Below are 24613 nucleotides of genomic sequence, written 5' to 3' on the forward strand. Positions count from 1 at the left end.
GTGCAGCACCTGGACACAAACATGGTAATCCTGAGCCACGGCAGGGAGGGTGTTATCTCAGTGCAAGGTGCTGCTCCTGCCAGCGCCAGCGTGCTGCACAGGAATGTTGCTGATAAGTTGGAGAGAGTTCAGGGAGGACCAAGACAGGGGAGGGCTGCAAAATGTGCTACACAGTAAAACACAAGAGCTTCACGTATAAAATAAACACAGTGTTTCTTTTTTTTTATTCTGCCTTTGTTTGGAGCTATGCAGTAGTTTAACCAGAACTGAAGGAAGCACGGTGACCTTCCTTGGCAGGAGGTCACACTGTGTCATCGCAGGGTTTCTCTCACTCTGTAAGTCTCCATGGGGCAAGAGTGGGAAAGGAAAAGTCATTTTATCTGCAGAGACAAATGTATGCATCTCTCTGCTGAATGATTGGGGGATATGAGTGTTCTAACTCCAGATGTCCTGTCTGCCAGGCTTCCAAAACAGGTGGTTATTCTGACTGAGAGCATCTGCCCCACAGCCAGCATCCACCTTTCCTGTGACAGTGCAGGCCCCACAGCTAACCAGCTCTGGGACAGCACCTACCTCTTTGTGTCTTTTAACATTTTCCCACTCCCCAAGCTTTCTCCTTCTTCAGCTGCTGTACTGCAGACTTTGCAGAAAAGACTTTTTCTTTGAGAAGGGCAGGTAGGCCTAGATTGCAGCACTGGCTGGTGCATGGGTACAGGACTGGAGAGCTTTCCTCTTGCTCCAGGGAGTGCAGACAAGGGACTCAGCCTGCCAAAATAATGAGCCCTTCTTTGGCATTATTATTGCTTTCCTTCTGAATGGCGGTGTCAATTCTGAAAGAAAATGTGTCTTGTTTTGGACATCCTGTAAAGGCTTGAAAGTGCATGTGTTTGCATGTGTCTAGTTGTGCTTACACTGAGGCTTTGCTTTCAGACCACTATATGAGTATTAAGTAACACTCCTTGATACAGGCTTGATAAACGTCTTTCAGGCTGCACATTGGCATGTGAGAAGTCGGATCGGAAAAACGAATCATTTGTCCCCTGGCACAAAGAGGAGCCAGTCAGGTTGGGAATGACATTCTTTCTTGCTGTAAATAGGGCAGAAATGCAGACCAGACTTCCATGGTGTTCAGGCCCATACAAGTGTGTGTGGAATAAGAAAATTCCTGTCTTCAGGGTTTGTGACATTAGAACATGAATTTAGGAATGCCCTGAGCCCAGTCATGATGGGGATGGGCTCTTCCACCAGTCTTCCTGACAGAAGATCAGCTGCAGAGGCCCCTTTGTCAGCACTGCAAGTATGCAGCATAACAGAGCATGTCATTGGGCAGTGGACATGGAAGGGGCTATCACAGGGGATTTGGGGGGAGCAGCTGTGCAATCTGTCTGATCCGGTGTGGTGCCCAAGAGCAGACAGTTTGTGTGCCTTGCAGGAAGTCTTAAGATGAATGCAATGAAGAGATGAGTAGCACTCTAATTTATTCCTTTTCTCAAGCTGGGATGCTCTTAAGCTCAGTGGCCCTTCCAAAAATCTAAATTAAACCAACTCCAAATTATTATCACTTGACTTATCTATATTTTCTCTTCAGCACCACCCCATGATGGGAGAGGGAGGGAAGTGTTACTGTTGTGAAGCTTGCTGTCTTTAAACATCATTAAATGATAGATGATTCTGTGATTCTATGAAGTGCCTCCTGGCTCTTGTGTTGAGCAGAGGGAGAGGCATTTTCACTACAGCAGCCTTGCGTGCCAGAAGGGTGGTGGTGGCGGCTCAGCTCTGGCTGCTGCAAAGGACAGGAAGATTGAGAGCATGATTTGTGCAATCTTGGTGGAGTCCCAAAGGGCGCTGTAGGCACTTATCTGTTTGTCAGAGGTGTCCAGAGCACACAGAAAGCTCCATCTGCAGGGGTGTAGTACACTATAGTCTGTTCCCACATGGCATATGTTATGTTCGTAGGCAGATCCTGGTTCAATGCCCCAATCTGCATTCCTCTTTCTTGTCCTTCAAAGACCTGCTCTGAGGTAGTGGTGCTCTATGTTCCCATGACATATCACACCCATCAGTCTTAAATCCCATGTGTGTTTTTAATGGGCTCTGTGAAACATACTTCAGATTCTCTATGCCTCAGGTTGCTCTGTGGTGTCTCACACTCTTCACCTGACCTGCAGCTGAACTGCTCTTCCCTCCCCAGTGCAGGAACGGGTTTCCACCTATGTGCGCACGTGGATGCTCTGGTGTGTGATGGCGACTCTTGGTGCCGGAAGGGAGCCTGATCTGCTGCCTACATCCCAGCCTGGGGGGAAAACTGTGGTTCCTGGGGGAGCAAGGTTGTCATTTCTCAGCCACTCATATTTCTCCTCCCTTCCTTCATTCTTTTTCAGAACATGAGTGAGAACTTGAAGGACTGTTTGATCCAGACCCAGGCTTCCTTAGGGGAGATGGTAACGATAAAAACAGAGGCCTGCTCTCCACACCGGGACCAGGAGTATGGACAGCCTTGGTATGTGGCTAAGCTTCGTTCTGATGTACTCTAACCCCTTCTCTCCACCTCCCTCCCAGCTTAAAGGTGGTTTTGAGGAATATACTTGAGATTTTTGAAGTTATTAAAGGCCTTCCTTGTGAGGCCTGCCTTGGGGTGTTTGACAGGGGTGGTCACCTACTCATGTGCACCTACTCTAGCTGAAGCCATTACCTGCTGTGGGCTTTAGCCTTAAGGATCTGAGGTACCAGCTTTTGGCAGGTTGGGTGGCAAATTTAGTTATTTCTCTGCTACAGCTGTGGGACTAAAGGAGTTGGTCAGGCCCCATTGCTTCAGCTTCTCTCTGTGTGCAGTCCCAGCATCTTGCTAGGTTAACATCATCCTTCTGTTGTTCCCTGCTCAGCTCTGGAAGGCCTGACCCGCAGTCCATGGAGATGGAACCCAAGAAACTGAAAGGGAAACGGGATGTAATCATGACCAAGAGCTTTCAACAAGTGGATTTCTGGTGTAAGTGTCTTGTGAGTGAGGGAAAAGCACCACTGCTGCTTGTGTAGACTTTGGTCTTCTGCTGTCAGTTTGGGGCAGGAAGCAGGGGGAAAAAAAAGCCAGGGACAAATTTGCATTCTTACCTGAAAAGACTGGCATGGTTGGTAGGGAAATTGTTGCACAAAAGCAGCTTGTCCATGTAGGGACTAGGCAGAAGTAGGGAGGTAGGGGGAAAGCAAGCTGGGAACATGAAAACACACATCGGAAAACCCTGAGAGTCTGGAAAACCCAAAGACTTGAATTCAGAAACTGCCAAGGGAGCTTTGAGCAGATGAAAACTCTTTCCCTCATATTCTGGAAAGAAAACTGGTACCATTTATGTTGGCATACCTATGAATTACCAACTGGTAGACCTGCGTCCCTGTCTGGACACAGGACAGGTATCTGGGATGCTGTCTCTCTCCCAAGCACAGAATGAAGGCTATATGATGAGGGTATTTGTTTTCAGAGATGTTTGTTTTAGCTCCCCTCTGGTGTGTGCGGAATCAAACCTTTTGGCTGGAGGACTTGCTGCTAACCAGGGATGTGCAGGGAGCCCTCAGCCTCTGTCTCTGCAGGCAGTGACAGGGCCTTTCCATGTGTGTTCAGCCATCAGTGGCAGATACATGCAGGGCACCAGGGCTCATGCAGGTGCAGGTGTTGGTTGGGGCAGAGCCCTTGTTGAGAGGCATGGCAGAACAAGGGAGCAGCCAGTGAAGCCTCTCTGTGTGTAGGCCGGAGTTTGGGGAAGGGGCTCAGCTGGGCCAGGGGAAGGACAGGGAGCTGAGTCCTGAGTGCTGTGCATCCTGTGCACTGCCCAAGCCTGTACATCATGTGCATCATGTCTGCCAGACCTAACCCCTGTTTCCTTCTCATCTGCAGTCTGTGAGTCCTGCCAGGAGTACTTTGTGGATGAGTGTCCGAACCATGGCCCCCCAGTGTTTGTGTCTGACACTCCAGTGCCCGTTGGCATTCCTGACCGGGCAGCGCTGACCATCCCGCCCGGAATGGAGGTGGTTAAAGAGCCCAGTGGGGAGAACGACGTGCGCTGTATGAACGAGGTGATCCCCAAAGGTCACATCTTTGGGCCGTATGAGGGACAGATCTCTAGCCAGGACAGGTCTGCAGGATTCTTCTCATGGCTGGTGAGTGACAAGGTTCCCCAACTAAGTGACACCTCAGCCATGCAGCTCAGAGCTTGTGGAGCCAAACCTTAGCCATCTTCCCCCTTCTCTAAAGGTCTTCTGCTGGCCACGTGGGCACTACGTCAGCATTGACCTGCCATAAATAACAGCAGGTTAAGGGTATAGATAGATGATCTAGAGATTGCAGAGCTCTCTCATGGGCCTCTAGCACTCCCTCCCAGCCTAGTAACTCCTCTCCAAGCATAGTGACAGAGGTCGGGGGGAGCCTGACTGTCCTGTAAATCTTCCTGTATCTCCTTATGATGGAGGTGTCTCTGATTTGATTTTCATAAAACAATAGAGCAGAGGGGGTGGCCAAGAGGCCGGAAAAGAGATCCAGTCCATCAGGAACTGATCTACGTGCAGATTCCAGCACCAAAACTTTTTTCCCCTCATACTACAGGACTTGGTTAGCGTATGAGATAGAGACATCACTGGATCAAAAGATGTTAATGATTATGAGAACTGCAATGTGGGACTTGAGTTATGATTGGGGAAAAAATTGACAGGTGCTGATATGAAATGCTCCTCACACTTTTGTGTAAGATAAATGTGTGTCTCAGCCCTGTCTCAAAAGGGAAGTTAATCTTTTATATCCCAGGATTGTTAATGATTTTGTCAGCTCCATCCACAGTTCTGTTACAGGTATTTGTACATAGAAAAATGCCTCTCAGTCAGTTCAGAGTAGCCCCTGCACACTCACCCAGGTCAGCAGCCTGTAATACCGGGAGAGCTGAGATTCACAACATAGAGTTTCACACCATGACTTAAGGCTAGAACTGAAGCAGTGATTTGAGATTCATAGACCTTCTCCTGCCTGGACCAGCTGGTTGACATGCTGCATCCATTCTCTTGTCCCACAGATTGTTGATAAGAACAACCGCTACAAATCCATTGATGGAACAGATGAAACCAAAGCAAACTGGATGAGGTGAGTCCAGTTCTCTTCTGCCTTCCCTTTTGGGGCTCTGTGTTCCAGAGAGAGGCCATCAAATACTCCTTATTATTTTGTGTGTTGGAAAACCGAACCAAAATGTTGCCACCCATTTTGCAAATGGTGTACTTGTGCTCTTCCAGTGTTTATTGTGATGAGTGGTTTTGGTATCAGATTCAAAGAAAGGGTCTAAAATAAGGCAAGGATGTGTATATGGAGGATGGCTATTTCCTGGAATGAGGATAAATGTTAAAGATGATCCTATTCATCCACTTACAAGCACTGACAGTTCTCATTCCATTTTTTTATTCTTTATTTTTATGTTATGTTCAAATATTTGCTAAATGCTTTGCATTACCCCCAAGGTAACATTTGATTCTCTTTGGGGTTTTGTCCCTACTCATTTGACAGATACTAAAAGAGGTGCCTTTTTTTTGTTTTCTTTCTGGGCTTCATTTGAACCAGCTGTCCGTGCTGGCTGTGGTTTGGCAGTGTCAGCTGTCCTGTGCGAGGAGGAGGGCGAGCTGGGCGACTGAAGGCAGAGCTGACGCGTGTGCTTGCGCTCCCTCTGCCGGCCCCGCGCCTCGGCAGAGCAGCCGGCAGTGCGGCTGGCCTCGGGAGCTGCAAGCTCTGGGTTTGGGAACTGCAGCAGGAGGGGACCGTGTGTGACCATGGTGCAGTGTTTCAGGTATTGCTGTATATCTGCAAAACGTAGGTCACTGAGGCCTCATACGTGTACGAGTTGCCAGAACGGGGCATTGCTGCACAGTGAGGCCCGTCAGACCAGTCCTGCTTCCACAGTGAATTTTGGAAGCAGGTTATTGTCAAGAATGCATCTGCTACAAGAGTAAAGCAGAGTGGGATTATCTGGTTTGTTGGCCTGGATGTCTAGGATTTTCAGTTGTCACTCATTAAGGGGAAAAAAAAGCATGAAGTACAGGTAAATGCAAGATTGACCTAACTGGTCATATCTGGTTGCAACACCTTTGGCTGTTTCAGTCTTCACATGGATAGCAGCCGTTCCGATGTTTATGTTCATAAAGTTCAGCAAAGGATTTAATTTTTACGTAAGGTTTCCAGCTGTTACAGTTGTTCACTACTGGATGAGATAAAATACTAGGCCTGGGCTGAGGCTGGAGTCATCACTTCAAAAAGAAGCAGTGGTACAGTGAAGAGATAGGTAGGCAGATATATATATATATGTATATCTCCAGAAGTAAAGAATGCAAAGTTCAAAAATCAGAGTGAGGATTTTCTACATAGGCCTGGATCTTTGTGATCTGCATGCCAGTGAAACTGGGGCAAAACACAGTCTTGGGAAGCAAAAATTCTATGATGAGCTCTTCTTCCTACTGCTGTGAACATAAGCTTGATGTCTGAATTTAAATGGGCACTACTCATGATCCTAACACAAAAGAACAGGATGTTCTTGCCTAAACTTGTATTTGCCATGGTTCAGTCTCAGTATGAGTGTGATCTGGGCCATTCTGTACAGCCTTGAAAGGCACAGGGGCTGTGGCTTTGTGGAAAGGGGATGTTTGCAACCCTTCATGGGAAGGGTGTATCAAAGGGCCTGTGCAGGCTGTATCAAAGGGCCTGTGCAGGCTATACCAGTCTTACTGACCTTCCTGATCTTACTCTTGAAAAGAGTTTCTAACCAGTAGTATTATGTAGAGTCTGACTGACAGTTCAAGTGGCAGTAGAGGTCCTCAAAAAGCTTTGGTTTTGTTAGCATCTTTCAGACTGAGGTGTACTCAGTATTCTGTGCTAGAACATCACCCGACACTGAGATTACACACACAAACCACGCTTGACTTCCAGGACGCTGTAGACAGCGCTCTTTTTGTTTTTCAGATGGTGCTCTTTGCTATCACTCACAGATGGTGTACTTTGCAAAGCAGATCTACTCACCTTCTGGGTAGGTGGGTATGGCACAGGGAGGGCAGCTTGGGCTGATTCCTCTCTCTTCCTGTAGATCTGGCTATTGTTTTTGTTGTTCGAATACCACATCTGAGTCCATTTTCATGTTGCCTGAGGACAATACGTGTACTGCAGCACTTGCTGGTTTAATTTCAAGTGCCTGTTTACCCAAGGCAGTGGATGACAGGGAGGAAGGAGGAGGAAGTGCAGCAGATGGCATGGCAATGGTAACATCCTCTTGCCCTTTCCCTCATCAGTCAGTCAGTCAAGACAAAGTCCTGATGCTTGGGAGCATGTTCTTCTAAGCTGGCTGCTGGCACAAGGGTAATGCACCCTTCTTCTCTGTCCAGAGTAAAGTGCTGCTGCTTGCAATACTTACGAAACTCCCTGACTTCAACATGTGCAAACATCTTCCTCTGTTTTTATTTTTCTGGGGTCTGATTACCATGGATTGCAGCAAACCTCAAGTGAAACCAGTGCTTTCTTGGACACAAACAGTAAATTGCTGCTGATGGCAGTTCTTGAGGCTTCTGAAGGGTTGCAGAGAACCATCCATTTTCCTGGTTACTTCTGAGGGAATTCTCTTACTCAGTTGTTAGTGTCCTCTAAAAATAATGGATCTGACCAAAAAGTGAAAGTAATTCAGAAAGTTCAGGAAAGTCAATCCTTCTGTGTATGTATCACTTGGCCCAGAACGAGATGTAGGATAGACCATACCACCAAACTGGTGGTGCCTAACTGAACTGTTGGAGTGTAGTGCTTCGTGTTTGGGGTTTCCAGGCTATTTTGAGCATTTATAGTCTGTAGCCCTTCTTACATGGGAGTACCTGAATTCTTAGGATTTTGGCACAGTTTAAATTCATCCTTTGCCTTAGCCAATGTGAAAAGGCTGCAGCGAGACTTTCTCACTTCTTTCTCCTTTGCCTTCCTTTCTGCCCCCTTTCCTCTCCAAGCATAGTAACAGAGGTCATGGGGAGCCAGACTGTCCTGTAAATCTTCCTGTAGCTCCTTATAATGGAGGTGTCTCTGATTTGATTTTCATACAACAGTAGAGCTTGGAAGGGGGCTCTGGTCAAGTGTTCCAACAGCCTGCTTAAAGCAGGACCAGCTTTTGACTAGTAAATCTTTTCAGGACTGAACTGCTGTTTCAATTTTACAGGACCTTTTAAAAATAAGCATTTTAAAAACAGTCAGGGTTACTGTGACTGCCCTTGTGTTCAGGGTGAGTAAAAGCCACCAGCCTATGGATGTCATTTTGTTGAACTTCATAAACTGATTTCTGCTACCTTGCAGCAAGTGGAACAAATGTTCTTATCGATTAGAGAGTCAAATTTATGCAGAGTTGAGGGATCCTAAAGTACTGTGGGGCTGTGATCCTTGGGAAAAAAAAAACAAAAAAAACCCACAAAAACTACTGCAAAGCCCTGGGAGAAATTACATGCTTGTTTCTTAGAGGCCAAGAAAAGTGGAATTGATTGATATTTTTGTGGGGTGATCATTAAGTGCCCACTGTTCAATATGTCTTGCACTTTCAGATTGACCTGGGCTGAGGTGTGAATTCACAACCTCACAGCTGGGGCTGCTCTGGAGCTTGCTAAAACCCTCATGGCATCACCAGAGAGGTACTTGTAAATATCAGTGACTGCCTTTAGGGACGTACTGCATGCTAGAGGAGAAAAAGATCCCTCTGATAGTAATACTGTCTGCATTTTTATAAGGAGGAGGTTAATGTGCCTGCTAGGAGCCTAACATTAATTGAATTTGTGATTAAAACTGGCCAGAGCTCATTACTCAATGTGTGGCAAGTTTGCTATTGGAATATGAAGTTAGATTGTTTTGACCCAAGTTGTACTGGAGCAAATGAGTGGAAACACTGAAATCTGAATATCCAGGCCTACCATAAGCTGTCCTAAGTGCACTTGATGGGATATCCTGTCTGGGAAGAGCAAAAAGGGTTCTAATTCCCCATCAGTGCAGCTTTGCTGGTGACAGCAGCTGTGAGTTCAGCAGAGAGGAGGAGGTGCCAGTTATTGTGACCCTGCAGCTCCAGAGAGAGCTGTCTGTTCTGCAAACTCACCCCTACCCAGGGCCATTTTGCAGAATACTGTTACTCCCTTTCACCAGAGCAGCTTGTCAGCAGAGTTTTGTTGCCACCTCATGGAGGCACTGATGATACTGTGTAGTCATGCGTACCTGACGAGGGTCTACACCTAGCCCAGTTTTGCTGAATGTGATAAAAGTCAAACTGTAAATGTTCCCTTGCTCAATGTTTTGTGTAGCCTTCTCCCTTCTTGTTGTGTTCAGCTGGGAGAACTCCTTTTTCCTTTTAAGTTTGGTAAGGTTTTTTGTTGGGGTTTTTTGAGGTTCAGAGTAGCAGGTGCTTTGCTGGCTCTCCATCCTTTCATTATCATCTTCTCTAAACACTCCTTCTTTCCCTCTGTAAATGAAGCTCCACCAAGACAGTATCTCAAGCATTCATTTATGTTTGTTCCCATGAAATGCATCTGTGCACTTAGGTCCCAGCTGTCCCTGATGTGGCCTGGATTTGAGCAGCTTCTCCTACTGGTTTTCCAGCTTTAACCGAACTGACGCTTGCCCTGATGGCAGGCAGCAGTGTCAGTGAGATTGATTAAAAAGTGTTAGCAGCACTAAGAAGAAGCTGGAATGGCAAGGGTCAGCACCTTTCTGTAGGTTCAGACGGTCTGTTTTCTCCTTATTGAATAGATCTGCTGCCTTTTTTTTTCCCAATAAAAAAGCGTAGTTAGGACTAATGCTTTGTTTATTATTCTAGTTTTCTTTGACTGTGGCTGGAAAAATTAACACACACCTCCTTTGGACTAAACTGCTTGTTCTCAGGATGGCTGCCTCCTCTTCTCAATGGGCTGAGGCTACCAGTTGTTCATTTGAAACACCTGGAACTGGGTGCAGGCTCAAGTCGGTGGTAGTGACGGAAAGCCTAGCCAGGAAAAACAAGTGGGTGGCCTCATTCCTTTTGAGAACAATGGGAAATGGCAGCCATTTCTGGGTGAAACGAGCTTGCTGTGAAGCAGACAAATGCTGGATGTGGAGTACCCCAATGCTGAAAAAATCTTTCCTTAGGGAAAGCAAGTTGCAGAAATTGTCCACCAGTCTAGTCAAAACCTCCCTACCCTTAAAAAAATCCAATTTGATGTGGCCTCTTTATGACATCCTGCAAGTTGTAACACAAAGGGTGGTGTGAAAGTTTCTATTGCATATTGTGCCAGGTAGAACAATAAGATATGTTTCAGGCCTCTAAATTTCCTCTAAGTCTCGAGCAGTGTCACATTAGAAGCTAATTCACCGCTGTGATTGCGAGTTCTCACACTTTTTTCTGTGCACAAACTGTGGCAAGTGATATGAGGCTGAACTGAAATTCTCATATGTAAGTCAGGGCATCAGCCGATGTGTAAAATTAAATTTTAACTTTAAAGCTGAGAGGGTTCCTTCACACTAGCGTTGCTTGGTATTTTTTTTCTTAAGCTTGAAAATTGCCTTTTAAAAACAAAATGGCTGCCTTTTCCTGGTGCAGTTGAGGAAAACTGAGAGGTTGCTGTGGGTCAGGGGAGCTGCATCCCACCAAACTCCTCTGCCCCAGTACTGCACTGGCCATGTGGTTGGATGCAGGGGACTGCTTTGCGCTGATTTCCTTTTACCCAATTATGCTTTGTGGGATGTTCAACCCAAGGAACATGGCTGAACGAAAGAGGAAGCCCAAGTTTTCCAAGGAAGAACTGGACATTCTGGTCACTGAGGTGACCCGAAATGAAGCCATGCTGTTTGGGAGGGAGACAATGCGTCTATCCCACGCTGACAGGGACAAGATCTGGGAAGGCATAGCCAGGCAGATCACATCAGTCAGCCAGGTCCCCAGGTCTGTGAAAGACATTAAACACAGATGGGACGACATGAAGAGAAGGACCAAGGACAAACTGGCATTCATGCAGAGGTCCCTCTCCAGCCCCGGCAGCGCGGGGCGGCCCTCGGCCATCGTCCTGACCGCCCATGAGAGAGCCATCGAGTCGGCACTGCATTCATCGCACCAGAGGCACGGCTTCCGGAGAGCGGATCTGGACGTGGTTGACAGCCTGTCAACGAGCTGTAAGTATCACTGCCTTAACACCTCTTTGTCTTATGCTTGCATATCTCAGTGACGCCAGAGGAGCCTTGTGTGTTGTGTGAGATGCTGGGTTGCCTGTCAAGACAGGTCCTTCTGCTGTGATTGGTTTCAAGACAGCCTGCTCTGATGGTTGTGGAGTGCTGAGATGGTTTGTTTTCAAGTTAAGATCATCTCTATCTGTTTATCTAGTTCTTTTCCATACTGTCTTCCGAGCGTAGATAATGGATTATAAGTATGAATTAATCCTGCAAGTGAGGGAGCATCTGTAGTTGATGTATGACTGCCTCCAGTCTGTGGAAAAAGTGCTTGAAAAGATTAGGAGATCTTCACCCTGATAAAACAGCAATGCTACCAAACTGAGAGTCATCTGCCAGTCACCAATGGATCACTTCCAAGAGAGCTTTGGGGGTCTCAGTGATCACTGGTGTTCATTGCTGAGGTTGGGCCACTAATGATTTCTCTGTAGTGGTCTGAAGGATCAGCATAAATGCTGTGATAAAGGTAGACAATAATGACTCCTTCTTCACTGGTTTTAAAGAAACTGCTTGCCCTGCTTTTAAAGTTAATCTTCTTACATCACAATTCTCAGACACCTTCCAGTGCTAAACCACAAGCTGCTTTGTGCAGGTTCTTTCCATGGTTCTGTACAGACACTTTTCTTTGTGGAGGTGCAACTTCTTGTTTGTGAGCTTTTAGGGGTACAAAGGAGAGAAGGAGGGGGTAACTTCTTGGGGAGTGAGTCAACTAATACCTCATGGGTGGCACTGTCCCGCCACACTAGGTCTGATCTCATATCTGAAGTTGTTAGTGGGAAAGCAAGGACAAAATCTGCCAGAACTGACAAGGTGGGACTTGGTCATTCTTTGCATCTCTCTTGGAAGCCAGTTGCACTATTTCAGAGGTAAAAAGAGTACAAGTTATGCAAGGAAATAGTGGACAGCTGCACCAGGTGAAACCTTGTCTCTTCTTACTCTTCACATGCCTGTACCTGTGAACTGGCACATCACTAGATATTTATCAGACTAATGAGAATTTTCCCATGGCATTCTGCTTTAGTTTTGATTTTGCATCAAGTGTATTTCACTGATTAACATAGGGTCCTCTTGCTGCTATGCCTGACTGCCTGGTTGTCTTAGTGATGCCAAGCCACATGGTGGCTTTGCAGAACACACTTTGAGAGCAGCAAATGCAACATCTCTGCTCTTGTCAGTGCAGAGCATGTAAGAAATGACAGGGGAGTAGGATTTTTGCATGAGAAGTCTATGTCCCTCCAAAATATTTGTGCTAGCTACTTACGGGTTTGGGGAAGAGGAGTCATTGCTACTGTCTGAAATGGATTTATATTCTAGTAATGGACAATGCTGTGTACAGAATACCACAATAGCTTGGGTTCACCCACTCTTCAGGTTTCTTATGGCTAATCCTGTCACCCAGTGCTAACGTTGCAGCACTTGCATGTTGAGTTATGCGTCAGAAACTACAGGCTTGTCTGAACTGGCAGACTGGGGGGAGGGGAAAAGCCTTTTTCTATGTTCTTTGAGATATCCTGAAACAGAAGCCAGTGTTGAGAGGGATTTCACATTAATAATTCATGCTTCCTCTTCTGTTTAAGCTGATGAAGATGAAGAGATGCCAGGCACTTCTAAGGAACATCACTTCGCTTCGCTGCAGAGGGCTGGTGCAGGTGTCAGTCAGTTCTCCGGGCCCTCCTTCCTCCGCACTTCTTCCTCATCAGAGCCCTTGGAAGCTGCCAGCCAAAGGCAGGAACTGCACTGTCCATCCCCACGCGCCACCTCGGCCTGCAGACCCCCGCACACCCGCACCAGGAGCCCGCCCCTCTCCAGCTTCGATCGCCAGCTTCTCCATTCCCACGCACAGCAAACAGACCTGTTCAGGCAGTTCTGCCAGGAGCTGGTGGCCATTCACAGGGACATGGCAGATAGCATGCATGCTGTCAGTCAGAGCGTGGCTGACCTCACCAGCCAGGTTGGCCAGATGTGTCAGACACTGGCAGAAATACGTGATGGGGTCCAGGCTTTCCATAGGATACAGGATCCTAGTGTCATGCCAGGGTCCTGTCTGCAAGCAGCTTGCTCTGAACAGCCCCCTGAGCCCAGTGCAGAGTCCAACCAAAACTCTCTAAAACAGATGACTCCTGCACGGGCCACCAGGTCACGAAAAAGAAAACATACTTTTTAGTATGTGTCATATAAAGTAAAGAGGGATGCCCCTTTCTGAGCTGCTGCATGTTCAGATGGCTTCTCCATGTGTATCAGTATTCTGTGGGGAAGGTCAGCAGCTGACCCAACCCATCCATCCCCTTGCTGGCTGACAGAGCAGTGTGAATATGGCAGCTAATTGTAGGACTGGCCCTCTGCAATCGCAAAGAGGAATCACAAATACTGTAGAGCTTGGAATGTAGGACATCTTTGGGTTTATAGAGATTAGGAGTTTTCACTGGCTTCCCTGTGCTTTAAATGCTCTATAAACTAAGAGATGCAATTGAAATCATTATCTTGATCTCTTCCCATGCCTGTGAAATACTATTTACTGAGACAGAGATCCCTTTGCAATCAGCTCACAAATTTACCCTACTACTGCATTCCCATCATCTTCCTGAATGTTAGTATATGCAGTATGTGCAGAAATACAGCCTTATGACTAAAAACTCTTACTGATTGTTGCTTTTATCTTTCATTCAGCAATAGTGGGCTATTCCGGGGCTTACTGTGACTTGGGGAGAGGAGTGGTTTGGGGAGGTGTGGTTTGGGGAGAGTGTAAAAGCAGACCTTGTGCAGGGAAGGGAAGAAGGCACAATTCTGAGGACGGGTCTCAGCACTGTAGGGTTTTAGACTGCTGAAAAGGACTACTATGGCATAGACCTGGATCCTGCAGTACCACATGCACTTGTGTTAAAGAGTTTAACCTTTGTTTGCTCCAGTCTGAAACCTCTACTTAACTTTTACAGTTGCAGTTAAAATACAATTATTTCATCATATGACAACATTTAAAGAGAATTGTATCATATAATTTTCTTGCGTGTTGTCAAATCTTCAGTTTTGAACCATCCCACCCCTTCAAAATGTGAAAGCCTGCACAGAAAAGATGTAGGGCCTGCTTCTGACCTCAAGCCAGTTTGGTTTTGTTTCACTGTAATTCTGTCAGCTTCAGTACAGTTACTTTGCACTTAGTTGTATTATGGTGGGATCTGTACTGTGTTCTCCTATCATAAAGGGTTTACCGTCTAAATTCACAGCTACATAGGTTAAAATCTTAGACATATTGGTTTTGTACTGCTTTCTTTCCCCATAGAGATGCAAGAAAGAACTGTGTTGCAACATTTGAATTGCTCTAGAGCTGTGTGAGGTTCCCATGTACAACACTGATTCTGGAACTAGGCTTTAATAGTGTCACCTCAGGTGGTGATAATATATGTGGTAGCTCTTTTATAACATGTCTATTTTCTCCTTAATTTGCACATCTGCATCTCGCATGCTGCCCCCATCTGTGGAAAAAGCTGGACCATTATCATGGTAATCTTCAGCAGGGAAAAGGGCCAAGGTGTTAACCACACAGCACACCATGCTCTCCAGGCTGTCCTATTGTATTTGGAGGTTGGTTGCAGGAAACTGTTCCAGTTAATATGAGTGTACATCATCATGCCATGGCTGGGCTACAGACTTGGCAAAAAAGTTACAGAAGCTTCCATGGAATTGAACATAGGCAGCACGGTGTAGCAGAAGGGTGGCTTGTTTTGTGTGATCTTCAAGGGACATCGTTAATCTGTGTGGCCTCTCCTTTGAAAGTATAGTGCATTAGCTTCTTTCCTGAAAAGTTCAGTGTATATCTGCTGTGTCAGGCATTCAGGAATTCCTGACATGCTTTTCCTTTTTTTTTTTTTTTTTCCTAAGATGTTCTGTAATTCTAATTCAAGTAATTTATTTTTAGTGGTGCAGTAAAAGATTGCTCAGGGAAGTAGTGGTCTGGCAAAGAAAAAAAGCCTTCTTTCTGAGGAATGACCCAGCTGGTTTCATGCAGGGGACATTCCTTACAGTGCTGATACCAGACCAGGGCAGAACTTGCTCACCTTCCCCTGAGGATGTCCTTTTACTTCTGTTGAAACATTTGTATTCTGCAAAAATCACAGTCTCTCTTCAGATGAAGGGGAGATTGGGAAATCTGGCAGAAGTGGATTTAATTTATGAATCAGAGAGAGTTGAAAAAAGGGTGATATGTGTTAAAGGCTTTTTGAGTCAATATAGTGCTGCTGCTATACATTAATAATAGTGTTTTATATTTTTATAATATTTGATCTCTACTGATGTCCTCCCATGGATATACTGGTAAGATTAGCTCCTCTGATGTTGTTCAGGAGGATCCCTTCTGGGAACCCTGAGGTCTGCAAAGGAGGAGACTCCTGCAGGTGCTGGGCACTGGAGAGAGTTAGCATCATTGCTGCCATCAGTTTGCCCACACAGATGTGTTTAGAGAGGGAATCCTGGTGCAGGATGCACAGCCCTCAGTGCAAATCCCCAAAGGCTGGGCACTGGTCAGGAGAAAGGACTTTTTACTATAAACTGCCTGATGTCTCCCCTAGTTTCCTCTGTGGACTATTACAGATTGGCCCAGATCTGGGGACGTATCTCCTGCCCTGTGTAGACCTCTCGGTGGAGTGGCTTTTCTGTACTGGCTCGCAAAGGATACTTCTTCCTGCACCTATCATGTTAACTGGCTGTTGAAGTAAGTGTCTGTGTCAAAGCAAACTGCTGTGCTCAACCCCAGTATCTCCATGTCTTGTACATGCTGAAAAAATTCTCTCTTTAAAAGTATTTTTGTTAAGAATGCAATAAATATATAACACTTTTAACACAGCTGCTGTTGAGTCATTTGTTTCTCTCTACAGTTTTTGCCTGAGCTGGTAACACGCCTGTCGCAGATATGGGTCTCCTGGAGACACTTGGCATCAGAGCCCTCAGGCAGGGTTTACGTGTATGGCATCCCATGGCATCAGCCTGGGCTGGCGGCTGCTCTCTTGCATGGGATCTCCTGCCCTGGCTGTGTACCCAATGTTGGTTTGGGAAAGGCCGGTGGCCTTTTCCCTGCAGTGCTCTGCCCTGGTAGGGCATCACCAGAGCACCCCCAAGGCCAGATGGAGGGTGAGCAATGGAGTGGGCAGCAGGGAGGCATGGGGCAAGTCCAGGGGGATAGTGGAGAGGAGAAGGGGAGAAGCTTGAGCGTCCCGCCAGCTGCAGAGGTCTCCTCCCTCTTCACCGTCTCTTCTGGATCCTCACCAGAGGGTCTGTTTCCCTCCTGGGGAGGAATGATCCCAGCTGCCAAAAAATACCTTGACATTTTTCTGGGCATGCTCAATTGGCCATCCCAAAACTTGGGAATTAGGTGTCCTGAGTGGGCTGTGGCTTAGGAAAAATGAAACGATTTTTATTTGCTGGTAGCTATGGAGTCTGTGGGAGAGGTGGTCCTGCAGAGAAAGGAGCTGTGCCTCTGACAGCTGTGGGGTTGATCCAAGCCCCAGTAGCTGCAGGAGGGTCAGAAGTGGTCTCCATTGGTGCGATGTCTGGTCCTGAGTAGCCTGGTCAGGATCTGTGGTGTTCTGGAGGCTGGCCTGTCCCAAGGACTAGACAGGACACTAAATGATGGATTTGTGGCTGGTGGCAATGCCTCTCTGCAGGACCAGGTGCAGCTGAGGGTGTCTGGGTCTGCTGCAAGAGCGGTATGACTCTGCTCCTTCTCTGGGGATCATGGTCCCCTGGGAAACCTGCTCTGCAAGCAGGGCCTTGCCCATCAGTGTGCAGTGCTTGGGTCAGCCTAACCATGCCTGTCCTGGGTGTCCAAACCAAGGTAGCCTCCTTGCTTCAGTCCAAATGGAGCATTTGGCGTTGGGACAGGGACCGGGCACTTTGCAGTCTTTGCATGAAGGGTTGGATTGTTCTGAGCACTTTGGCCTTGGGATGTGTGTCAGTGAAGGCAGATCATGCAGTCTCTCCTCATCTGGTAGTTTGTGCCCCTTGTTCACCAAGCTGGCTGCCCTTTTGTGGAATGACTTTCTCCATCCTTGGAAAGCATCTGCCCCTCAGCTGTGGTGTGCAGGCACTAAGTGTCTCAGACCAACAGTTGGAATGTGGGGCTTATGCAGTCCTTTGTAACCTGTGTCTTTAGTGCCTCCGGGGAAACTCGAGCCTGGGGCTGGGCAGCGCTGCTTCAAAATTGGTTCATTTGTGTGGTTTCATTTACCTTACCTCAGGGAAGTATCACAGAGGGAAAGCTTCCTCTCCAGGAGCATAAACCATTTGCTAGCTGCACACAGCTGTGAAGAAACATGTTTGTGACTGGATTATGCCAGAACTCTCTGTTGAGGGCTCCTGATGAAACTGGCAGTGCCAGTGGCTGCAGGAGGCTGGATGAGCAGCCAGGCAGCATTTGCTGCAGGGTTGCAGCAGTGCTGCAGCTCATGTCCCTCCAGCCTGCACTCTCCTCCCAGCACCCTGCTGCTCCAGGAGGCAGCCAGAGCCACAGGATCTGGGCAGCAGAGCTGAAGGATACGTGGGCAGAAATGTGGAGGGCTGTAGAGGCAGAAGCAGAGCAGTGAACAGGAAAAGCTCGTGCTCATGCTTAACAAAATACTTCATAATAAAAGTGAGCCCTGGTGGGAATAGTTAATGAGGGTCTCCCCTTCCCATTTGAAGTTGTATTTTCTACATCTCACTGTCAAATGCAGTTTGCTGGAAATGCACCCGACCATCCTGCCACTGCTCCATGGATTCCTCGGTGCCACTGACTGTGGACATACAGGTCATGTATGTTGTGTTAAGGATCTCAGAGTGACTTTAGGTTAGTAAATCTTCACACGGGCAGCCTGATCCTGTCACTGCTCTGCTGTGGACGGTGGGATGCAGAGCTGGGTCTCTCCTTAGCTGGTGCTAGGAAGCATCCTGACATTTTTCATGGACTGGAGAGAGCATCCTCTTGTATCTCCTGTGCTCCTGTACTGCAGGGCATCAGGCTGACCACAGCACACTGGTCTGTCTCAAGGGTTGTGTATCTCCTGGCTGGCTGAAGGCCTAATACACCTTTTGAGGAGTGATCACTAACACCCAAAAGCAACAGCCTGTGTGCTACTGCAGGACCTTCCCACCACACTGCTTCAGGTCTCTCTTCTTTCTCAAATACACAAACTGGTACCTTAGAAGTTCCTTTGTTTTGTGATTAGAAGAAAATAAAGGGTTCATAAAAGCCGATTTTGGCAGTACTAGAGTCTGCTGTTTAAATAATTACTGAAGATGGCAGAGAATCCTGGGTAGCACACATTAGGAAAAATAGAACTGCTTGCAGGCACATGCACAGTTGCTTAATATTAAAACCAGAATTGGTTGAGCCTCAGGCAGCCTGAGACACTGCCACTGCAGACTTGTTTTCTGTGTTTTGTGGGAAGTTCCACCAAGTTTGTGACCTTGTGTCTGTGGGTTAGTGTGATCACATACAGGTGGTCTTGTGTCTTTATCTGTCCATTCACATGGCTAGAGAAGGTAGAATATTCAAAAAATTTGACAGATTTCCTAAGCCAAGTACCTGTATATACATTAGGGAACTTGGGCCAGGACTAGCAGCAGCAGATGTCAGAGGAGCCATATGCTCCTCTGCAGCCTCCTTGCCTTTGTTGAGGTTGCTGCAGCAGGAAGTGCTGGATAACAGAGGCAAATGGCGTAAGAGGAAAAATAAGCTTTAGCTATGGACTGTTCAGGTCTGCTTTGGGGTCTGCGCATGCCATGACGGGCCCTCCTTCCTGGGTAAATGGTGTAAGCTCATGCTGGTGGCAGCTGGAACCAGTATTACCAAGCCTTTTTCGTGTCCTCTAGCGGGAACAAGAGGATTGTGAGAGCAAATAATATGACCCTAGTGATAGATCTCTGTCTTAGCAAGTTGCACAGAGGGCCAGTTGCTTGGAGTGGGAATAAATACGTTTCTTCTGAGCTGAAATGTAGCTGTTTTAAATCAGGAAAATAAATCCCATGCCCGGAAAGTGATCCTTCTGTCAGCATTGCTAGGAGATCCCCACAATGTGGTGCTGGGGCTTCTAGTTGCAGAGCTGTATTGTATTTTTGTCACACCCTGCTGAACTCCAAAGTGCAAAACCTTCCAATACTGGCATATCCTTGGACAACCAGCACATACTCCCATGCACATTAGGTGTCCATGTTTCTGTCCTTTGAATCTCAATTCTGCTTGTCTGAGAGGAGAGAAGCAAGCAAATCTATTACCAACTAAAAAGGAAGGCAGTGTTTTGGGGAAACAGACAGACAGAGGAGCCCTGCCATATTCCAGATATTCCTGAGAACAAGGGAGGAAACATTGGGATGTGAAGTGATGGTGGGGAGTCCAGAAGTCCTTGTTTCTATCACTAGGCAAAGATATTTCTGCCTGGGAGAGTCTGTGTCACCCTTGCTGGCAGACATCCTTTCAGGCTGGATGTGCATTTTTGTCATCCCTTCCCCAGCAAGAAGCAGCCCCAATGGCTTAGTGTTCCCTGGATGTCCATGCTCGTCTGCACACCATTGCTTATAACTCCATGCTTTCCAGCCTGGCTGTGTTGATGGCTCTCTCTGAAGGTCATTCTGGCTTCTTCATGGTTGTCATTCTGATGAAAGGGGAAGCACAGGAGAGAAGTTTGTGCTTCACACCTGCCTTGTCTCCTCACCCTCAGGTATGTCATCATCTCCCGGGAGGAGAGGGAGCAAAACCTGATGGCCTTTCAGCACAGCGAGAGGATTTACTTCCGTGCCTGCCGTGACATCCACCCTGGGGAGAAGCTGCGGGTCTGGTACAGTGAGGACTACATGAAGCGGTTGCACAGTATGTCCCAGGAAACCATCAACAGAAATTTCACAAGTGGTGAGTCCCTTCCCTTTCCATCCTCTCTCCTGATCCCCTTGGGCTGCCCCACAGTTGGGCCAAGTGTGGTGGGTGAAGTAGGTTTTGCACAGGCTGTGTGAGGAGAGCTGCATTTCTAGAAGCAGAGCACCTCTGGGTGATAGCCCCCAGCTTTTCCTGGCATAGATGGATGGGTGTACAAGGAGAATAAGATAACCACAGTCACAGAGGTCATGAAAGAAAGATTTGTGCTGTGATGTGTCATGCCATGTGTTGTGTTGTGCCATGTTGTGTGTGTGTGTGCTGCAAGGGCCTGATGCAACGCCCGGGGATCACAGAGTGCCCCTGTCACAAGACTTTCTGGCCTGAAGATTGCCAAGCTGATGATCCTACAAGACAGCATTAGGTTTCTCCTCTGAACATGCTGCTTTCTCTGGCTCCTGTGAGCAGCCTGTTTGAGGGAGCCCTGGCTGGTTTTGTGTGCATATGAAAGAGATTTCCTTGGTGTGTTTGTCCATTTTCCTCGTTTAATTTATCTCCTCTTTCTTCAGAAAGATAATTTGGGATCAGCGCGACATCAGCTAGAGACTCCTTAGTCTCACAACCTTAGAATGTGTGTACAACGTACAGGAGGCTTTGTTCTTGTCAGACTGATTCTTCCTTGGATAAAAATTGTTATCTTATCTAAAGAGTAGAAATGTTGAAACAAACACAGCAGTCCTTTGGGCCCATGTATTGTCAGCAATATAGGAAGCTTTAGAGGAAAGCAAAAATTCTTAATGCATCTGTTCATCTGTACAATGCTGATACTTGAAGTTAATTAGGAGGATTTCTTTCCAGGCTAGATGCAGAATGGCAGGGCCTCCAAGGGGCAGCCACACTAAATATAACTTTGTAATTACAATTCCTGAGTATATTATTACACAGCTGCTGTTGCTGCCTTGACTTGGTAAAAGGTGTCTCCTCTTCAGTCGTGGGCTGGACAAGATGTCTTGAAAAAGCTGGTTATCTCTATCACCTTAGGGTTGTTATGCACTTGCAGTGTTACATCTTGGTGGCTGTACTGGGGCAGTTCCCACTTCTGAATTAACGTGGGTATGAATTTGCTTTTTTATGTTAATGACCATCAGTGAGTGATTAGGTACAGGCTGCAGGGATTTTGCTGCAATGACATGCACACATTAGTCATCCAGATGTCTTAGTAATTTCTGAAAGTACAGCAAGAGACAGTCTGTGCCCTTGGGGCACCAAGGCTACGAGCTATTGCCCTGCCATGCAGACATGCCTTTAGTCATGGTTTTTCATGGTATCATGGTTTGTGGGAGCTGAAACGGTAACTCACAGCCTGCTCTGTGCTACAAGCGTGGTGAAGATCTGCCTCAGGACTCTCCAGAACCTGCCACAGTCTAATGCACCCTCAGGTAGAAGCTCATGTGGCTGCGGAGACCATTTCGGAAACCCCCTGACATCTCGGTGAGCTCATCCTGCTGCAAGCTGGGCTCAGCCTGCCTTCACAAAAGGGGCGCAGAGATGTTGCTAAAGCGGAGCATCACCTGGGCCAATGCTAGACTTGCAAGAGACATCGAAGCCTCAGCTGGGAGGGGACTGGGAGGTGGTCAGGAAGCAGCACAAAAATCTGTTGAGTCACCTTCTATTTAAAAGATTTTAAATCCCTGCAGATGAGTCTGTCGAATGAAGCCAAGTGGCACACTTTACTAACTCACAGAAAAATAACATGGTTCCTGGGTTTTGTTTCTGTTGATAGTTTCTGACCCGCCTCATCATTGGAGTTGAGACCAATAATATGAGGGATCGTCTTGTGATTTCTAGCTTTTCCATAGGGCTGAAGCACTCGGCTGGTTGGGGGAAAAATCACCGAGAAAGAAGAACCGGTTCTCTAAATCCCTACCTCTCACAGTAGTTGCTGTAGTCCATAACAGGGGAAATACTAAGAAAGAGACTGAAAGCTTTGTCCGTAGAAATTCTCGTCAGTGTGTTGAAAATGAGATCCGTTGTTATGGATTCACTAAAGAAGTGGCTGGGTTTCCCAGCCAGCATCCCAACCCAATGCAAAATCCCATCCATTCAGGCCAGCCCTTTTTACAGTGCCTTACTCTAACTGTTTCGAGTCTTGCATCTTTTCTGCATTCTTAGCATTGCTCTCCTTAGAGAGGGAATGGTAGCTTTTGCTCCATAACTCTTATGAAAGCATGAATACACTTTAAGCAAACAAAACCAAAAATCAGCATAAAGCAGCGTCTTGTTTGGGAAGCCATCAATGCTTGAAGTTATTTACAAGATAGAAGAGTGATGGAAATTGAGCCAAACCTATCGTCTTTTGAATTTCCAGGTAAGGAAATCTGGCTATTCCCTTTATTTTAAGCAATTAATAATTTGTATGAGGTTGCTTTTAATATTTTTGTTTGATTACTGAATGGCCATACTATCAGACTCCACCAGGACAAGCTAAATGTCCCATCCTTGGAGGGCATTCACCTGTTGTAGCTCAGTTGACAATGTGTACCTTAGGTTTTAAGTGTGCAAGTTGTTTTTACTCTTTTACTTTTGCATTTCTGGAGCAGCCTCCAAACTGAACGAGAGTAAAGGGGCTTGCAAACTTTGTGCCATGGGGTGCACAGGCTCTGGGGTTGTCATGAAATGGTGTAAATCTCTTGCTGCACTGCTGTATGCTTGATACCTTTTACCAAGTCAAAACAGGCACAGGACTTCCAGCCAGCCAAAACGGCACTTAGGCTCTGGGTATAGTTTCCACCATGATCAGTCATTCACCTCATAGTCCTCTTCCAACGCAGGTTGGTTATACCTTTAGGTTAAACAAGCTGCCTGTAGTTTCTCTTCTCTTTGAAGTGTGTGGGTTCTACTCTGCTGTGGCTACCCAGGACTGTCTCTGTTTTTGCAGACATGCCCATTAGCAGGGCTTCTCCTCTTGCAAGCCTCGGTTTCCACTGAGTTGTGTCAGTTCCCTGGCTTGTAACATAACATGCAGACCTGCAGGGATTCAGTCTGCCTTTTTGTTCTTTTTTGTTTGAGTTTTAGATTGAGGGATGTTGCTCGGTTCCCAGTGATAATCCCCACCCCTCATTTTCCATTCTAGGAGACAAAATGTTACAGAATGAAAAGTCAGAAAAGAATGTAGAAAATCAAGAGGATGCAAGGGCAGCACTCCAGTTCACCACCTTAAAGCAGGGGAAGAGCCCCTACAAGCGCAGCTGTGACGAGGGGGAATCCCACCCCCAAACAAAGAAAAAAAAGATTGACCTCATCTTCAAAGATGTCCTGGAGGCTTCTTTGGAGTCTGCCAAGTTTGAAGAGAACCAGTTAGCAACAAGTACACCACTTTCCCTCAGAAGAGCATCTAAATACCAAGCTGAAGACATCTTTGAGCAGTGTGGCAGTGCTGTGCAGCATGGCTCCCTGAGCCTCAGCAGAAACCAGAGCGAGAGGGATTGGAAGGTCCCTCACAGTTCCTCTTTCATCTCAGCCAAGGAGATGAGCATCCTTGAAGATGAGGAAGAAGAGCCCCTGTCACTTAAAGCAGACAGCCCAACCGAGCTGTCACTGGCCTCTGCACAAGGCAACTCCCATGAAATCCCCACCACGTCCTTCTGCCCCAACTGTATCCGGCTGAAGAAGAAAATCCGGGAGCTGCAGGCTGAGTTAGACATGCTGAGATCTGGGAAGTTACCCGAGCCACCCGTGTTACCACCCCAGGTACCCGAGCTCCAAGAGTTCTCAGACCCCACAGGTAAGCCTTGCCGAGTTAGAGCATTCTCCAAACCCTGCCTAAGGAGAGTAGTGAGATGCCTGTGTGCTGTGTACCCATATAAAGCATTTTGCCCTGAGTATTAAGGTGAACCTGTGGTTCCATGGAAGGTTGTCAGGTTTTGTGACTGGGTGGGCCAGGAGCTGATGCTGTGGGTACAGTGGAAAACACTGTCTGGGAAAGACTCTGTATGACAATTTGCTCTATTTGTTGCCATTGTAATTAATAATGCACTGCCAATAAAAAAGACATTCCATTGCAGACAGTTTGTTTGCTGTATTTTTGATGCATTCTCTTTCAGCGGAAGCCCCTCCACAATGCCTCACATGCTACCAAGAAAGTATGAATGACTCTGTGGTAATGCTGAAATGTGCTCTCTTTGTGTATGAAATTATGTCCTTCTGTGTCCCTTGTTGGAGATCTCTCTCTGTTTCCTTCACTGCCTTAACACAACCACGTGTCCCTTTCTGAAGATACATTTCATTTCCTCCAGGAACATGCTGTTAAGCAGCCAGGAGCTTTCAGTAAAAGGAATATTTGGGGCACACAGTGTACTGTTCAAGTGGCCAGGATGTAATGTCCTTTCTTTCTGTTCAGTGTGGCATGTTGGAGACAAAGATTTTATGCAGAAATATTGATTTCTTTTCCTTTCAAAGTTGTGATTCAAATTCTATCCATAATGTCTTGTGGGCAGGAGAGGAGAGGTTGTGGTCAGCTCTTTGGGCAATGCTCTACTGTCACCAGTAGGATGATTCTCTAGCTC

At 46.8% G+C, this 24613-nt stretch overlaps 1 protein-coding gene across 4 annotated transcripts in view; it reads left to right on the forward strand.

Annotated features, from left to right (window-relative positions):
* The window catches only part of PRDM11 (PR/SET domain 11), a 46397-nt gene that overhangs the window by 16538 nt on the left and 5246 nt on the right, over positions 1–24613 (forward strand). For 2 of the 4 annotated variants that reach the window (XM_069017195.1, XM_069017196.1), the window contains exons 2-7: positions 2382–2500; positions 2883–2986; positions 3887–4149; positions 5052–5119; positions 19900–20087; positions 23182–23832. In XM_069017195.1, coding sequence (XP_068873296.1) covers positions 2382–2500; positions 2883–2986; positions 3887–4149; positions 5052–5119; positions 19900–20087; positions 23182–23832 — 1393 coding nt within the window. Of the gene's footprint in view, positions 1–2381; positions 2501–2882; positions 2987–3886; positions 4150–5051; positions 5120–10748; positions 11162–12792; positions 15870–19899; positions 20088–23181; positions 23833–24613 lie in introns of those variants that run through there. The other 2 variants (XM_069017198.1, XM_069017197.1) reach the window with 2 other exon arrangements.

This window comes from Aphelocoma coerulescens, chromosome 5, assembly GCF_041296385.1.
Source record: "Aphelocoma coerulescens isolate FSJ_1873_10779 chromosome 5, UR_Acoe_1.0, whole genome shotgun sequence".
In the NCBI taxonomy this organism is placed as follows: domain Eukaryota; kingdom Metazoa; phylum Chordata; class Aves; order Passeriformes; family Corvidae; genus Aphelocoma; species Aphelocoma coerulescens.